We start from the raw sequence: 11,617 nt of genomic DNA, 5'->3' as shown, positions 1-11,617 counted from the left end.
AATATTCCTATTTCAAAGATCAAGAGACTAACTAGAATCTGACCAAAATTTATGATTTAAATGACTATTATATAAAATTTCATACCATTAGCTTTGGCACGATAATTGTGTATTTAAAATTATAATTTTATGTATTATAATTTAAATGGTTAGAAATTAACCACATAGTAAACAAAAAAATTACTACCATTTTAAATGTAATAGTAATAATTACAACCAAATTAACCACATTCGAACGTACATTATACCAAACATCTTTATAAAGTTCAAACTTCAAAAAAAATCCAAATTAAAACCTCTGTTCCCTTTCTTCCCTCTTCTCTCGGCGCTCTCTCACTCTGAAATCTTTCCCTCGCAGCTCTCTGTGCTGGAAAAATTAGTCTCTTTCGCCGATACCAAGCATGTAAGTTAACAACTCGCCGAATTTGATTCAGTATTTCTGTAATTATTTAGATTTGCGTATCCTATGAAATTGTAATTTTGTGATTTGTGAAGCTGCTTGTTTTTTACTTTTATTGTGGGAATTCATGGTGGAAAATTGAAAGAATTGTTTCCTTGTTAAATCAGGGGATTCATAGAATTAGGGCTTCGTTGTCCGCGTAATGTCAATGGGATTACGGCTGATCCACAGCCTGATTGGAGTTTCGACCAGTTACTTTCGGAGATTGATTCAATTGAAAAAAAGCTCAATTCAAATTTAGATTTTCCTTCTCCTTTTACCAAAAACGAACCTAGGTATGCTTCCAATTTTACTTTAGTTTTTTTTTGGTAATCTGTGTGTGGTCTTTTACTGTGTGCATAAATCTTTCAGAGATTTGAAAGCTTCGAAGGACAAACGGAGCTTTGTTATGCGCGTGTCCGATCATGAGACCGACTATGCGGATGCTGATAGTGATAGTGAGGTCGAGGCTGACAATTTACTTGTGGCGTCAGGCAGGAGATTTGCCTGTGATGAACTTTATACGAGGTTCGTGCTTGCTGCTTACTATATACTGAGAGATTGAAGAATAGCGATTTAAGTACTGGGGACGGTGATTATGATGGCTATCATTAACATAATTATGTTGTGTGGACTTCATGTTTATAAACTATTTTTGACATTGACAGCATTGTCACGGTGATGCATTTGCAGCAGTGTGGATCAGAGTAGTAACACGCTAATGAATTGCATTTGTTTCCTGTATCCGATCCTCCCACTTTTTGAGTGTTGGTAGAACATGGTTTTATATTTAATCAGTGGGAATTATAGTATGAATTGTTATATGCTCTTAGGTCTTAAGCGATGATATGTGCTGCTGAATTATTAGGGTAGTATCACAATTACCAGAATTTTCAGTTATGAGTTTTATGTACTACAGGTGAATATGCTTATAGTTATGCATCTTTATCATGATATCATCCATGCAACAAAATGGAATTATGTTCCTTTTCCGTTAAAGGGTTTTGATGAATAATCTGGCTTTGCTGATTACACTAGACCCTTCCCCTTTGGCGAGGCTTTGTCTAATTCTAAAACTAAGAAGCGTAAACGAGACTTGAAACTGCCAATGAACATATCTTCTGGACTCTATTCAGTTTTAGATCAGCTTTAGTTAAGTTATGTTCCAGAATCAACTCTTTGAACACTCGGAGATAATTCAACAAACAAGGAATGTACCTGCATCACAAGACAAGGAAAAGCTTGTATCGAGAATGGGACTCAGAACTCTTTGTTATTAGAATTGTACATGCTTTTGTTAGCTCTGTACACTTTAGTCATTCAGTAAAAATTGAAATTTTTGTTTTGGAATCTTGACTAACATGGTTGCTCTCTCTCTCTCTCTCTCTCTGTTGGCAGTGATGATTCTGAAGATGATGTATCTCTTGGGATGCAATGCCACCAACTGATGGATAGAGCCGGATTAGCTGAAGCTGCTGTCTATGAGCTAATGGATGAACATCGGCTTAATGTAACGGTGCGTAGCAGTTCTATTAGAATTGTTGGTCCAAAACTACTAATCTACTATGCTTAACAATTGATTTGGTGATTTGATTGATCAACGGAATGACTTTGTGACTTCAACACTTATTACTGATTCTCATTTAAAGAGTTCTATGTGCTGGATTGACATAATTGATTCCCTCATTTAAATTAAAGCTTATAAAGTGTCTTAGATTTTATCTATCTCTGTTAGTCCACATTTGAACTTTTCCTTAATTTCTATTTTCATTGCAGGAGGCAGTTAGATCCAAAATATATAATCTCGAGACTGAGCTGGTCAAGGAAAATGAGAAGTTTGTCTCATTGACAACTACAATTCACAAAAACAGAGAACTACAACAGGATAGGGAGAGAAAATTGGACTTGCAGTATCAACGTACACTGTATGTTATCTAATTTTGTGTCTCAATTTCCAATGAAACTGATAGGGGGTTCTTGTTGAATTTGTATGGTTCGTTTCTTATGTCGATGGGAGTGTTTCAAATAAAGTATTACCAATATTGTTATAACTAAACTCCATCATAAAAAAAGAGTGGGCTGCAGTTTATTCTTCTTTAGGCATACTTGCTTGAAGATCTTAAGATGATTCAGTAAGTTTCATGAGATGAAGAATAAGAGATCATGTTTCTTGAAAACCAACTTGCATCGAATAATCAGCCAGTTGTCCTCTTTATATAGAAGTCTTACTTTTATTCAACATTCATATTCTCAGAATGGCAATTGTTGTTTTATTGAACTTTCTTCACTAATAGGATCGTGGTTTGACTTTCTTCACTTTCTTCATTAAAGGGCAGAAGACCTGGATAATCACTTGACAGTTGTACAGAGGGATCATGAGCACATTTCCCAATTAGAAGAAAGAAGAATTAGAGATGATATGGCTCGTGCGGAGGCTAAAAGAAGGGAAAAGGCAATCCAGGAAGAAAAAATACGGCAAGAAAGGATCAAAGCAGAAGAGGAGGTATTATTTGTTCACGTTATTTGTTTCATCTCTATGCTTTTGCCTCAGCATCACATTGATATCTTACTTACCATAATTTGCTACGTACATTATGTGTATATAATTTTAACAGAGCTCTATTGCATAATCGCAGGCCAGACTAAAATCTGAAAAGGCTGAGAGGGATAAAGCAGCCGCTCTAGAGGCTGAGAAAAAAGCTGCCGAAGAAGCTGCAGCCAAAAAAGCTTCTGCCTCAGATGCTGCTCCTAATGCGGGGGAAGCCCCTGGGCCCTCCAGTTCTACATTTGATGTCAAGAATGGAACCCAATCATCAGGTTTCTGTTTACTTTTCTGTAAATAAGAATAAATAAATTGCTGAATTGATTCTCAAGTTGTATTAACTTCTCTTTAGCAGTAAAAAACATAATTCGAGCTTCACAAAATGCTCTTGAATTGGAAAAGAGACGGCAACAAATTCATGAAGAATTGTCTACAAAAATCAATCCTCTAAATCAGGTATATCATTATATCATTATAAACAGCTGATTTTAAGTTTGAAACTGCAGCTTTGCTGTTAGTAGACAACAAAAGCTATGAAAAATGACACTCAGCATTAGTCAACAATGTCAATTGATCTCATATTTTCTATCAATTATAACATCAACTAAACGTTGCTATTGTAGATGGTTAGCAATCAGATATCATAGACCCTTTATCATTATCAAAATTTGTACCATATAAATATATCTAGTTTTAACTCTCCCCTCAAGCTGGAACATAGATATTAATCATACCTAGGTGGTTACAGAGATAATCAACCCTAACTTCATTGAGAACTTGACATGTCTCCCAATTGTTCTTCAGTTGTCAATGTCATATATCCAGCAGAAACCAATACATGTTGAATTTTCAATATGCTTGGTTTGCTCGTTGATTGGATTAAAATGCAATTATGCAATTTGAGGTGTAGCCTGATTATCATACTACAACTTAGCTGGTATCAGAACTATGGTCCCACTTCAATTAGGAAGTGATGTGCATACCTGATTTCACACATAGATATAGCCATAGTTTTCCCTTCAAATAGCACAAAATCTATCAGTACATCTAACTTCTGTTTGTTGTTTGCAGGATTATCAAAGCCTTGGGCGAACTTTTGGCCGACTAATTAGAACTATCTCAGCTACCATAGAAAATATTAGGTAAACTGTGTTGTTCAGTTGTAACATTTACAATCATATGCCAAAATATATTTACATTTTGTTATCCATAAATTCATTGGATATGCTGGTCTTGTTTTGATTCAGGACAAGGGCAGAAGAAATAATGAAACTGATGAGTGGTCCACAATATCCACAGCCCGTCAGTATAAAATTATTTGCAGAAAAGGTGTTTTACTATTCAATTTAGTGGAACTTGTTACTGATTATCTTCTTAAATAACTCATACTTACGGAGCACATTATCATTTCAGATTGTCTCCGACTGCACAAATCAAAGGAGCCCCAATGCAATATTTGCTTCCAGTCGGGTTGTTGTTCTTGTGACATCCAAGGTACAACGGAATCAGTGTAATCTCATATTCCTCTTGCTACTAATACTTTGAATTGCTAATGCAGTATCGAAAGGTAAAAAATTCACTTTGCAAATGAAAGTCTTTATTACTATCAGTTTTCTGGTTGGCTATTTGATGATATAAGATAACGACTAGCATTACTCGGAATCATTTAAAAATTCACTTAGTGGCGTGTTAATAATTATTTTTTTTCTTTAAAATATACACACAAAAAAAAGAAAAATCCTACTTTTCATGTGGATGCAGGTCCTTTTTCACTCTTAGTTCTATATACAAATATCTCAGAATTTTATACAAAGTGATTATTCTTTGCGAAAACAGATCCCACTAGCCATGGACATTCTCATTGCTGAGTTGAACAGAGTTTGCATCTACACAGTTCCGAAGCACATAAGTTACTCAAAGGTGATTTTTTGACTTGGCATCTCGGGTATCTACTCTAGTTCCCTGGCCATGTTTGGTGATTTGAACTCTATCTTATTTAATTTCTTTACTTTACCTCACTCTTCGAAATTCTCATACAACATGAATGGATTCTTATGCTAAAATACCATTGCTCTCTTGTCTGCAATTTTGTCTCAGTGCTTGTTCGTTACATTTTCTAATTATTGATGCAGACGATGCTTATATTTGCACTAATATCAAAATCTGCTGTTGTTGATTCAGGAAGCATTCCGAACCAGAGATGATTACTTCAAAGCTATCGGTTACAAGGAAGTGGATGGCAAGCTTGAGGGCCTCGATGAGTATTTAGAAAGGTTGAGCTCTTATATGAAATTATATGGAGCTTTAGTCCAGGTTTGTTACTCATACTAATACGAACTAAGCTATTCGCTGCAATATGGCCTACACTAGTTTTACATTCTGTCTTGCTATCGCAGACTGAAGTCAGAGGCTGCCAGAACCTGCATGGAATGAAGGAAGGTTGGGCATGGCTTGCAAGATTCTTGAATACGATTCCATCGAATCTATTTACTGCAATTGCCCTCGATTCATTTCTTGTGGTAAGATAACGATGCACATATTTCATGACTGAGAATATGCAATAGTCCTCTTAAGATGTGACATGCACGATGATTTTGTTGCGTGCCCAGATGGCTGGATACGGGATGTACTGCCAATACAGAAGTCAATTTGAGAAGCTATTGAGTGTTATTGGGCGCGACTTTGTGAACGCTTTACAAGAAGGTGGTGGGGAGTCGAGGAGCGCCAAGGTGAGCAAGGTGAAGATGTCGATTCGAAATTATATAGATTCAAAGCAGTACAGGAAAGAACCCGAAGGATTGCAATTGAGAGACCGTTTGGACTCAAATGAACTCTACTGATGCTGCAGCACCGACGTCTTGATCTCTTTATGCTCGTCTTTAGCTGAGCTGGTGGTGTTGATTGCGATGTTTGTTTGGTGTTTGGCTTGAGCGTTTGCTTTTATACAGAAAAGTCCTCATATGTATCTTGTATGGATGCAGTTTTTCTGCCTAATTTATCAAAGAGATGGTAACATTTTTGTAACATAGGTGAAAAGTTTGAAATCTATAGACAAGTAGTTGATTTCGGTGGATATGTCTTCCAAAACCAACAAAGTGTTTATAGGATACATCCATATCAATTATCAAAAGCATTTAGGGAGACAATTTCTTTATGAAGTTAAAGCATTTTAATGAAGTTATTAGACCCAAACTTCTAATTAATCTATTTTCGGCTATACATGTTTTGGGAAGTGAATTCTAGATTAACTAGTGTAATATTCGTGTGATGCACAAACCATTAACACAACTTAGCAGTGATATTATTGGAGATGAGCAAAATTATTTTTTACCAACCAAAATACATTTTTGACATGAATTATCTATAATTAAAATTTTCAATGTGTCTCATCATGTGTCAAACCCCATGCATTGCACGGATCAAGTGATTTCTTCACACTAATATGAGATTATCAATAAATCAAATGAATAGAGTAATAATAAAATTAAACGAATTTCATAAATTAATAATTCTTTGAAAAAATAGATCAAAGTCCTTTATATCAATACGTAAAAAATCAATCACACTTCAATTATATGATTATAAGAAAATAGTAGTATATGATTATAAGAAAATAGTAGTATATAATTATTAGAAAATAGTATAATAATTACTTAGAACAAAAACAATGACAATAAGTAATGTTGAAAAACATTACATCCATCAAAATGGAATAATAATATCCCGAACCAATAAATTATAGTAGTAATTCTTAAACTATAGAAAATTTCTTAGTGAACACATAATAATAGAATCAAAAGTAACGTCAATCTCGTCATTGTAGACTATAATCTTATGACTTTTGAAAATATAACATACAATTGCCCATGTGAGCATGGGAATACCAAAATACTAAAATTTTCACAATCAATACAATCGCTTTATATTAATTTAAATTCAATACATATTACATATTCCAATATTTAAAAAAGTTTAAAAAATAGAAATATGAGTAAAAAATCTTAAACAACAATATACTATTATCTAATAATAATCAAAGTCAACTCAGTTATAACTAATATATACTACCTTTAGTAATTTAAATATAGATATATTTATAAAGTATATCTTGAATGTTAAATTTATCCATAAAGATAAATCTGAAATAATTTATCTATAAAGATAAATCTTTCATTTAAAATTTTAATATTTTTCTAAATTATTAAAGAATTATTAATATGTAAGATAAAAATTTATCTATATAAAAATAAATCTGAAATAATTTAATTTAAAACTTTAATATTTTTTGTAAATTATTAAAGAATGATTAGTAGGTAATTTATTTAAATTTATTTAAAATTTAAAATTTTAAATAAGTGATTAACAACTATCATGTCTATCCATATCCATCTTATTAATAAATTTAGTATAAATATATTATAAAAATAACACCAGTCCAAACTTAAAAGATATCTATAAAAAGAGTTGAAGCAAAAGGGTGTGTTATATTGTTAACTTTCTCTTAAATTGTTAATTACAGCTTATTAATATGCATTGAGTCATTAAATCTAGACATAAGATCATTCAATCAATTAACAAAATTTTTTAATGATTATAACTATGTCAATTTAAATTATTTTTTCACACAACACATATCAAATTATAGATAATTTTTTTAAGGATTCTATCGAGATCTCACTTGCATATGTTCCGGTGTCAAAATTTGAAAAAAAAAGTTGAATTTTCGTATCTTTGTCGTAACAGGTTAATGTCAACATACCTATGATAATATGTCAATACAATCCATATACAATATCAATGTTAAATTGTGTTTCATAATACACTATATTAATAGTATCAATCCATATACATTATCAACGTGCGCTGTTACTTATTTAACTTCGTGTCTCAATTTCCAATGGAACTGATGGTTTATGAGTATTTATGCAAGAGCCTGCATTATGGTTGAGTTAAATGTCAATGTTGCTGAAGTGCAGAAGCCCGGGATAATTACTTGACAGTCGTACGGATGGAATATGAACACGTATCCCAATTAGAAGAAATAAGAATTAGAGAGGATATCATATGGGAATAGGCAATCCGTGAAGCAAAATTACAAGAAGAAAGGATCAAAGCATCAGTGGAGGTGTGTTATTTGGTTCATCTTTATGCTTTAAAGAAAGGTGTTTTTTATTTAATATGTGTTGCGTGCCCAGATGGCTGGATACGGGATGTACTGTCGATACAAAAACCAATTCGAGAAGCTATTGAGAGTCGAGGAGTGCCAAGATGAGCAAGGTGAAGATGTAAACTATATGGAGTCAAAGCAGTACAAGAAAGAAGCTGAAGGATTGCAATTGAGAGTTGATGTGGAAACTCACATGTTAAATAATGATGATGAATGGAAAATGAGTACAAAAATGGCAATTTAGGAGGGCAGATGTCGTCGTCACTTCTTGGTAACACACTTTTTTCTGATCAAAACTCCGGTGGGAGGGCCGGAGAGGAGGAGTTGGCAATGCGCGTACATCCAGTATGAGTAGTGGAATATGCCTCCTAATTTGGACCTAGCTTTAAACAATCCTTTTATGTCAACCTTCATTCTTCCCTGTTCTATCTGTTTCTGTAGTTGCATGCTTTGCGCTGTCGAAAGCGCCACCTGGCTAGCCACCATGTGCACGTTGGCGAACCTCGACTCGCCCCTCATTACTGCAAACCCCGGAATGTAGCTCGTGACGATGAACTTGTTGTCTATGTAGAGGTCCAGGATGGCATAGCTGAAGTCCACCTTCACCTTAGTGTTGGGGTTGCTGAAGTTGGCCAGCACCGTCACGTCCGCGTTCAGCAGGTAGCCCATGTCCAGGTACGCGGCGTTGATGGTGGCGGTTGAGATGTCGAACCAAGGGCTGTGGGGCCGGAACACCAGGTACACTATCAGGACGATCAGGCCTCCCACGATCACCAGTATCCAGAAGAGCATGCACATTGCCCCCACCAGCCAGGTTACTGGCTTGGTCCGCTGGGACGTTGGGGCGTGGATGAGACCGTGTGGACGTCTGCCTCCTTGGTGCGGAGCCTCAACGACAAAGGGTGCAACGGGCTTAATATTTGTCGGATGGTGAGGTGGATGTGTTTGAGATTCCGAATGGGGCCTGGATCCGTGGTGGGGTTGGTGCGGAGCCTCAACTACAAAGGGTGCAACGGGCTTAACATGTGACGGATGGTGGGGCGACGATGTTTGGCCATGAGGTGGCACATCCACCACGACTGGAGCACGGACGTGGTGGCGGGACGGTGGCCTAGAGCGCCGTGGAGGCGTTTGGGAGGGAAACTCGAGGACCGGGTCACGTGGACGAGGGAGAAAGTGTGGATTTGTGTCATGGTGGTGGGACATTGTGGTGGCTGAGAAATGGAGGGGGGCAAATGAAGTGAAGAGGAATATATGGGAACTTTAACAAGAATCAAAGATTAGTTAAGGATACAAGGCAAGTAAACAAACTGATGCAAAGTGCAACAAAATAGAATATTTATTCACTACCCAAAAAACAAAAAACAAACTTATCACATACTCCTTTTGAGAATCATTAGGAAGAATAAAATACTAGCAAACAGTCACTGCAAGAAAAGAACATAAAATATGCCTTCTTGCTTGAGCAAATGAGCATGAATATACCATACATCTCCAGTTCTACAAATTTGTGTGGAATTGGAAATGCAACAAGATCCTCTGTATAAATTTTGAATCCATATTCTTCATAAAGTAAGAGATCAAGAATCATTAGTTAGTTAGTAAGTAAAATGAAATTTGGAGTCATTTAATCATATAGACCATCTTCAACTTTTGTATGCATACCCCTTACATATACATCTTTAATTCTTTCGTCCATAAAATATAGTCTCGTTAGTGAATAATACGGGTTTTAATATTCAATTGTAAGTGAGAATGACAGCAGATAAAAGTACATAAAGTTGAGAAGAAAAAGAAAAAATAATAAGAATTTTTTCACAAATAACAATTAGACCATTTTTATGAGATGACCAACATATAAAAAAAATGAGACTATTTATTGTGAAATGCTATTATATACCCGAACTGCAAAAAGTTGGATGGGACTTATGCATGAATTTTTATACACGTTCAAATTCACTAGGTGGATTTATTTAATGTAGAGTTATTGTTTGGGCAATACCGATCAAACACACCTACGATAATGAATACGTTTATATTAACAATTATTTCCCTCATGCACATTATAAATTAATAAATGTATCCATAAAACTTTAAAAAGTTCTTGCAACAACGTGGTACACTTGAAATTTTGAAATCTGTCGTGAAAATGGCATATGAGGGACAGCCATCCAACTGAGAGAACCCACTTAATATATGTGATTTTAAAATCTGTTTTCTTTTTTCTTAGATATTATTGCCATCACTACAAAGGTGTGACAAATAATAAACCTAGTAATAATGAGATTAGTAGTATAATTTTGAATTTTGACTCTATGATGTGGTCCTCGTAATCTGAATAAACTAGTAAAATAAAATGACTATTCCTATGATATTTGAAAACGTAATACGGAGTATAAAATCACGATAAATTCAATAATTTTCGATCGTTCATCTATGTAAAAAATGACGTCTTTTGGTATACTTAAAACCATTATTTCATTAAGATCATCTCTAACCATTCCTTCTAAATTAATTAAATTCATTTTTTTAGTATATGTTACCCTAAGAAAAAGTTTTACTCCGATTATGTACCCCAAAAAATTTAAATTTTATACCATTTCTTAGTACATGTCTCACAAAATTTTTGGAGTAGCACTATATTTGGTGTGGTTACATAGAAAAATCCAAAAATGAGTTTGGATTTGGTATATAAACTCATTTTTTGTGTATGGTTGAAGATGGTCTAAAGAGCAAATTACTAGGAAAATTATGAATTTTAGTTAAATTATTGTACGTCCCGCTAAAAAAATTTAGTCGTAAAAACCATGAATGGTAACATTATTCTTAATTTTCGCAGGACAAATTTTATATTTATAATATGTTGTTGATTTGGCGCACGCATATTTTATATTAATGACATGGTTGATCTATTTGCTAAATGCATTGAGAAATATGATAAAATTCAAGGGTACTGTTGTCCCCGTTGAATTTGTAAGATATCAAATTGGATACAATTTGGCCTAAATAATATCACGTGGAAAATATTAAAATTCATGATTTTTACAATTGATTTGTGTTCCATTACTGATTTTGTACTATTATTTTGTTATTCTTTATTATTATTTTAACTTCTCTATATATTTTTATTGCTGCTCACCTCTTTCAAAATGCAAACATTTTGTCTTATGAAAAAAAAAGGTATCATAATGATCTAAGACTCAAATTTCACTTAGTCTATTGTTTATTCACATATTACTTAAACAAACAAATCCACAAATTGTTGACATATTCTTGCCTATGAAAGAAATGGAATGTGTTGTGGAGTGATGTTTTATTAATATTAAACAAATGAGTTGATACACAAAAGATTTACGGAGTACTATTATTTCAAGATACTATAGTTGAAGTCCTCATTTTGGTTATATATTTATTGATGAACGTTGGTAGTACGTAATTGATTTCTTAACTATTTTTTTGCTTAATTACT

At 34.1% G+C, this 11,617-nt stretch overlaps 2 protein-coding genes across 3 annotated transcripts; one reads left to right on the top strand and one right to left on the bottom strand.

Annotated features, from left to right (window-relative positions):
- Positions 1-268: 268 nt before the first annotated feature.
- On the top strand, positions 269-6,054 carry LOC121807471 (protein GLE1-like). 2 transcript variants are annotated; one of them, XM_042207706.1, is made up of 15 exons: positions 269-403; positions 568-735; positions 812-967; positions 1,838-1,955; positions 2,216-2,364; positions 2,771-2,942; positions 3,076-3,256; positions 3,337-3,437; positions 4,053-4,123; positions 4,229-4,310; positions 4,395-4,475; positions 4,818-4,901; positions 5,163-5,294; positions 5,378-5,500; positions 5,591-6,054. In XM_042207706.1, coding segments are annotated over exons 1-15 (1,851 nt in total). In that variant the 5' UTR covers positions 269-401; the 3' UTR covers positions 5,822-6,054. The 2 variants fall into 2 exon arrangements, with proteins under 2 accessions (XP_042063640.1, XP_042063639.1); XM_042207705.1 differs by having other exon boundaries at positions 3,334-3,437.
- Positions 6,055-7,856: 1,802 nt separating this feature from the next.
- On the bottom strand, positions 7,857-9,354 carry LOC121809204. Its single transcript, XM_042209743.1, has one exon. The coding sequence runs from the start codon at positions 9,352-9,354 to the stop codon at positions 8,410-8,412; it is 945 nt and encodes a 314-aa protein (XP_042065677.1). The 3' UTR covers positions 7,857-8,409.
- Positions 9,355-11,617: the final 2,263 nt, after the last annotated feature.

This window comes from Salvia splendens, chromosome 6, assembly GCF_004379255.2.
Source record: "Salvia splendens isolate huo1 chromosome 6, SspV2, whole genome shotgun sequence".
NCBI lineage: Eukaryota > Viridiplantae > Streptophyta > Magnoliopsida > Lamiales > Lamiaceae > Salvia > Salvia splendens.
The sequence above is the reverse complement of the archived record's forward strand: the minus strand, read 5'-3'. Positions and strand labels throughout refer to the sequence as shown.

Bases quoted from the DNA above. Each gene is read 5' to 3' on its own strand.
- LOC121807471 (XM_042207705.1), top strand. The intron at 3,438-4,052 runs GTATATCATTAT...TGTTGTTTGCAG, and splicing joins AAATCAATCCTCTAAATCAG to GATTATCAAAGCCTTGGGCG. The intron at 4,476-4,817 runs GTACAACGGAAT...TTGCGAAAACAG, and splicing joins TTGTTCTTGTGACATCCAAG to ATCCCACTAGCCATGGACAT.
- LOC121809204 (XM_042209743.1), bottom strand. From the start codon at position 9,354: ATGTCCCACCACCATGACACAAATCCACACTTTCTCCCTCGTCCACGT.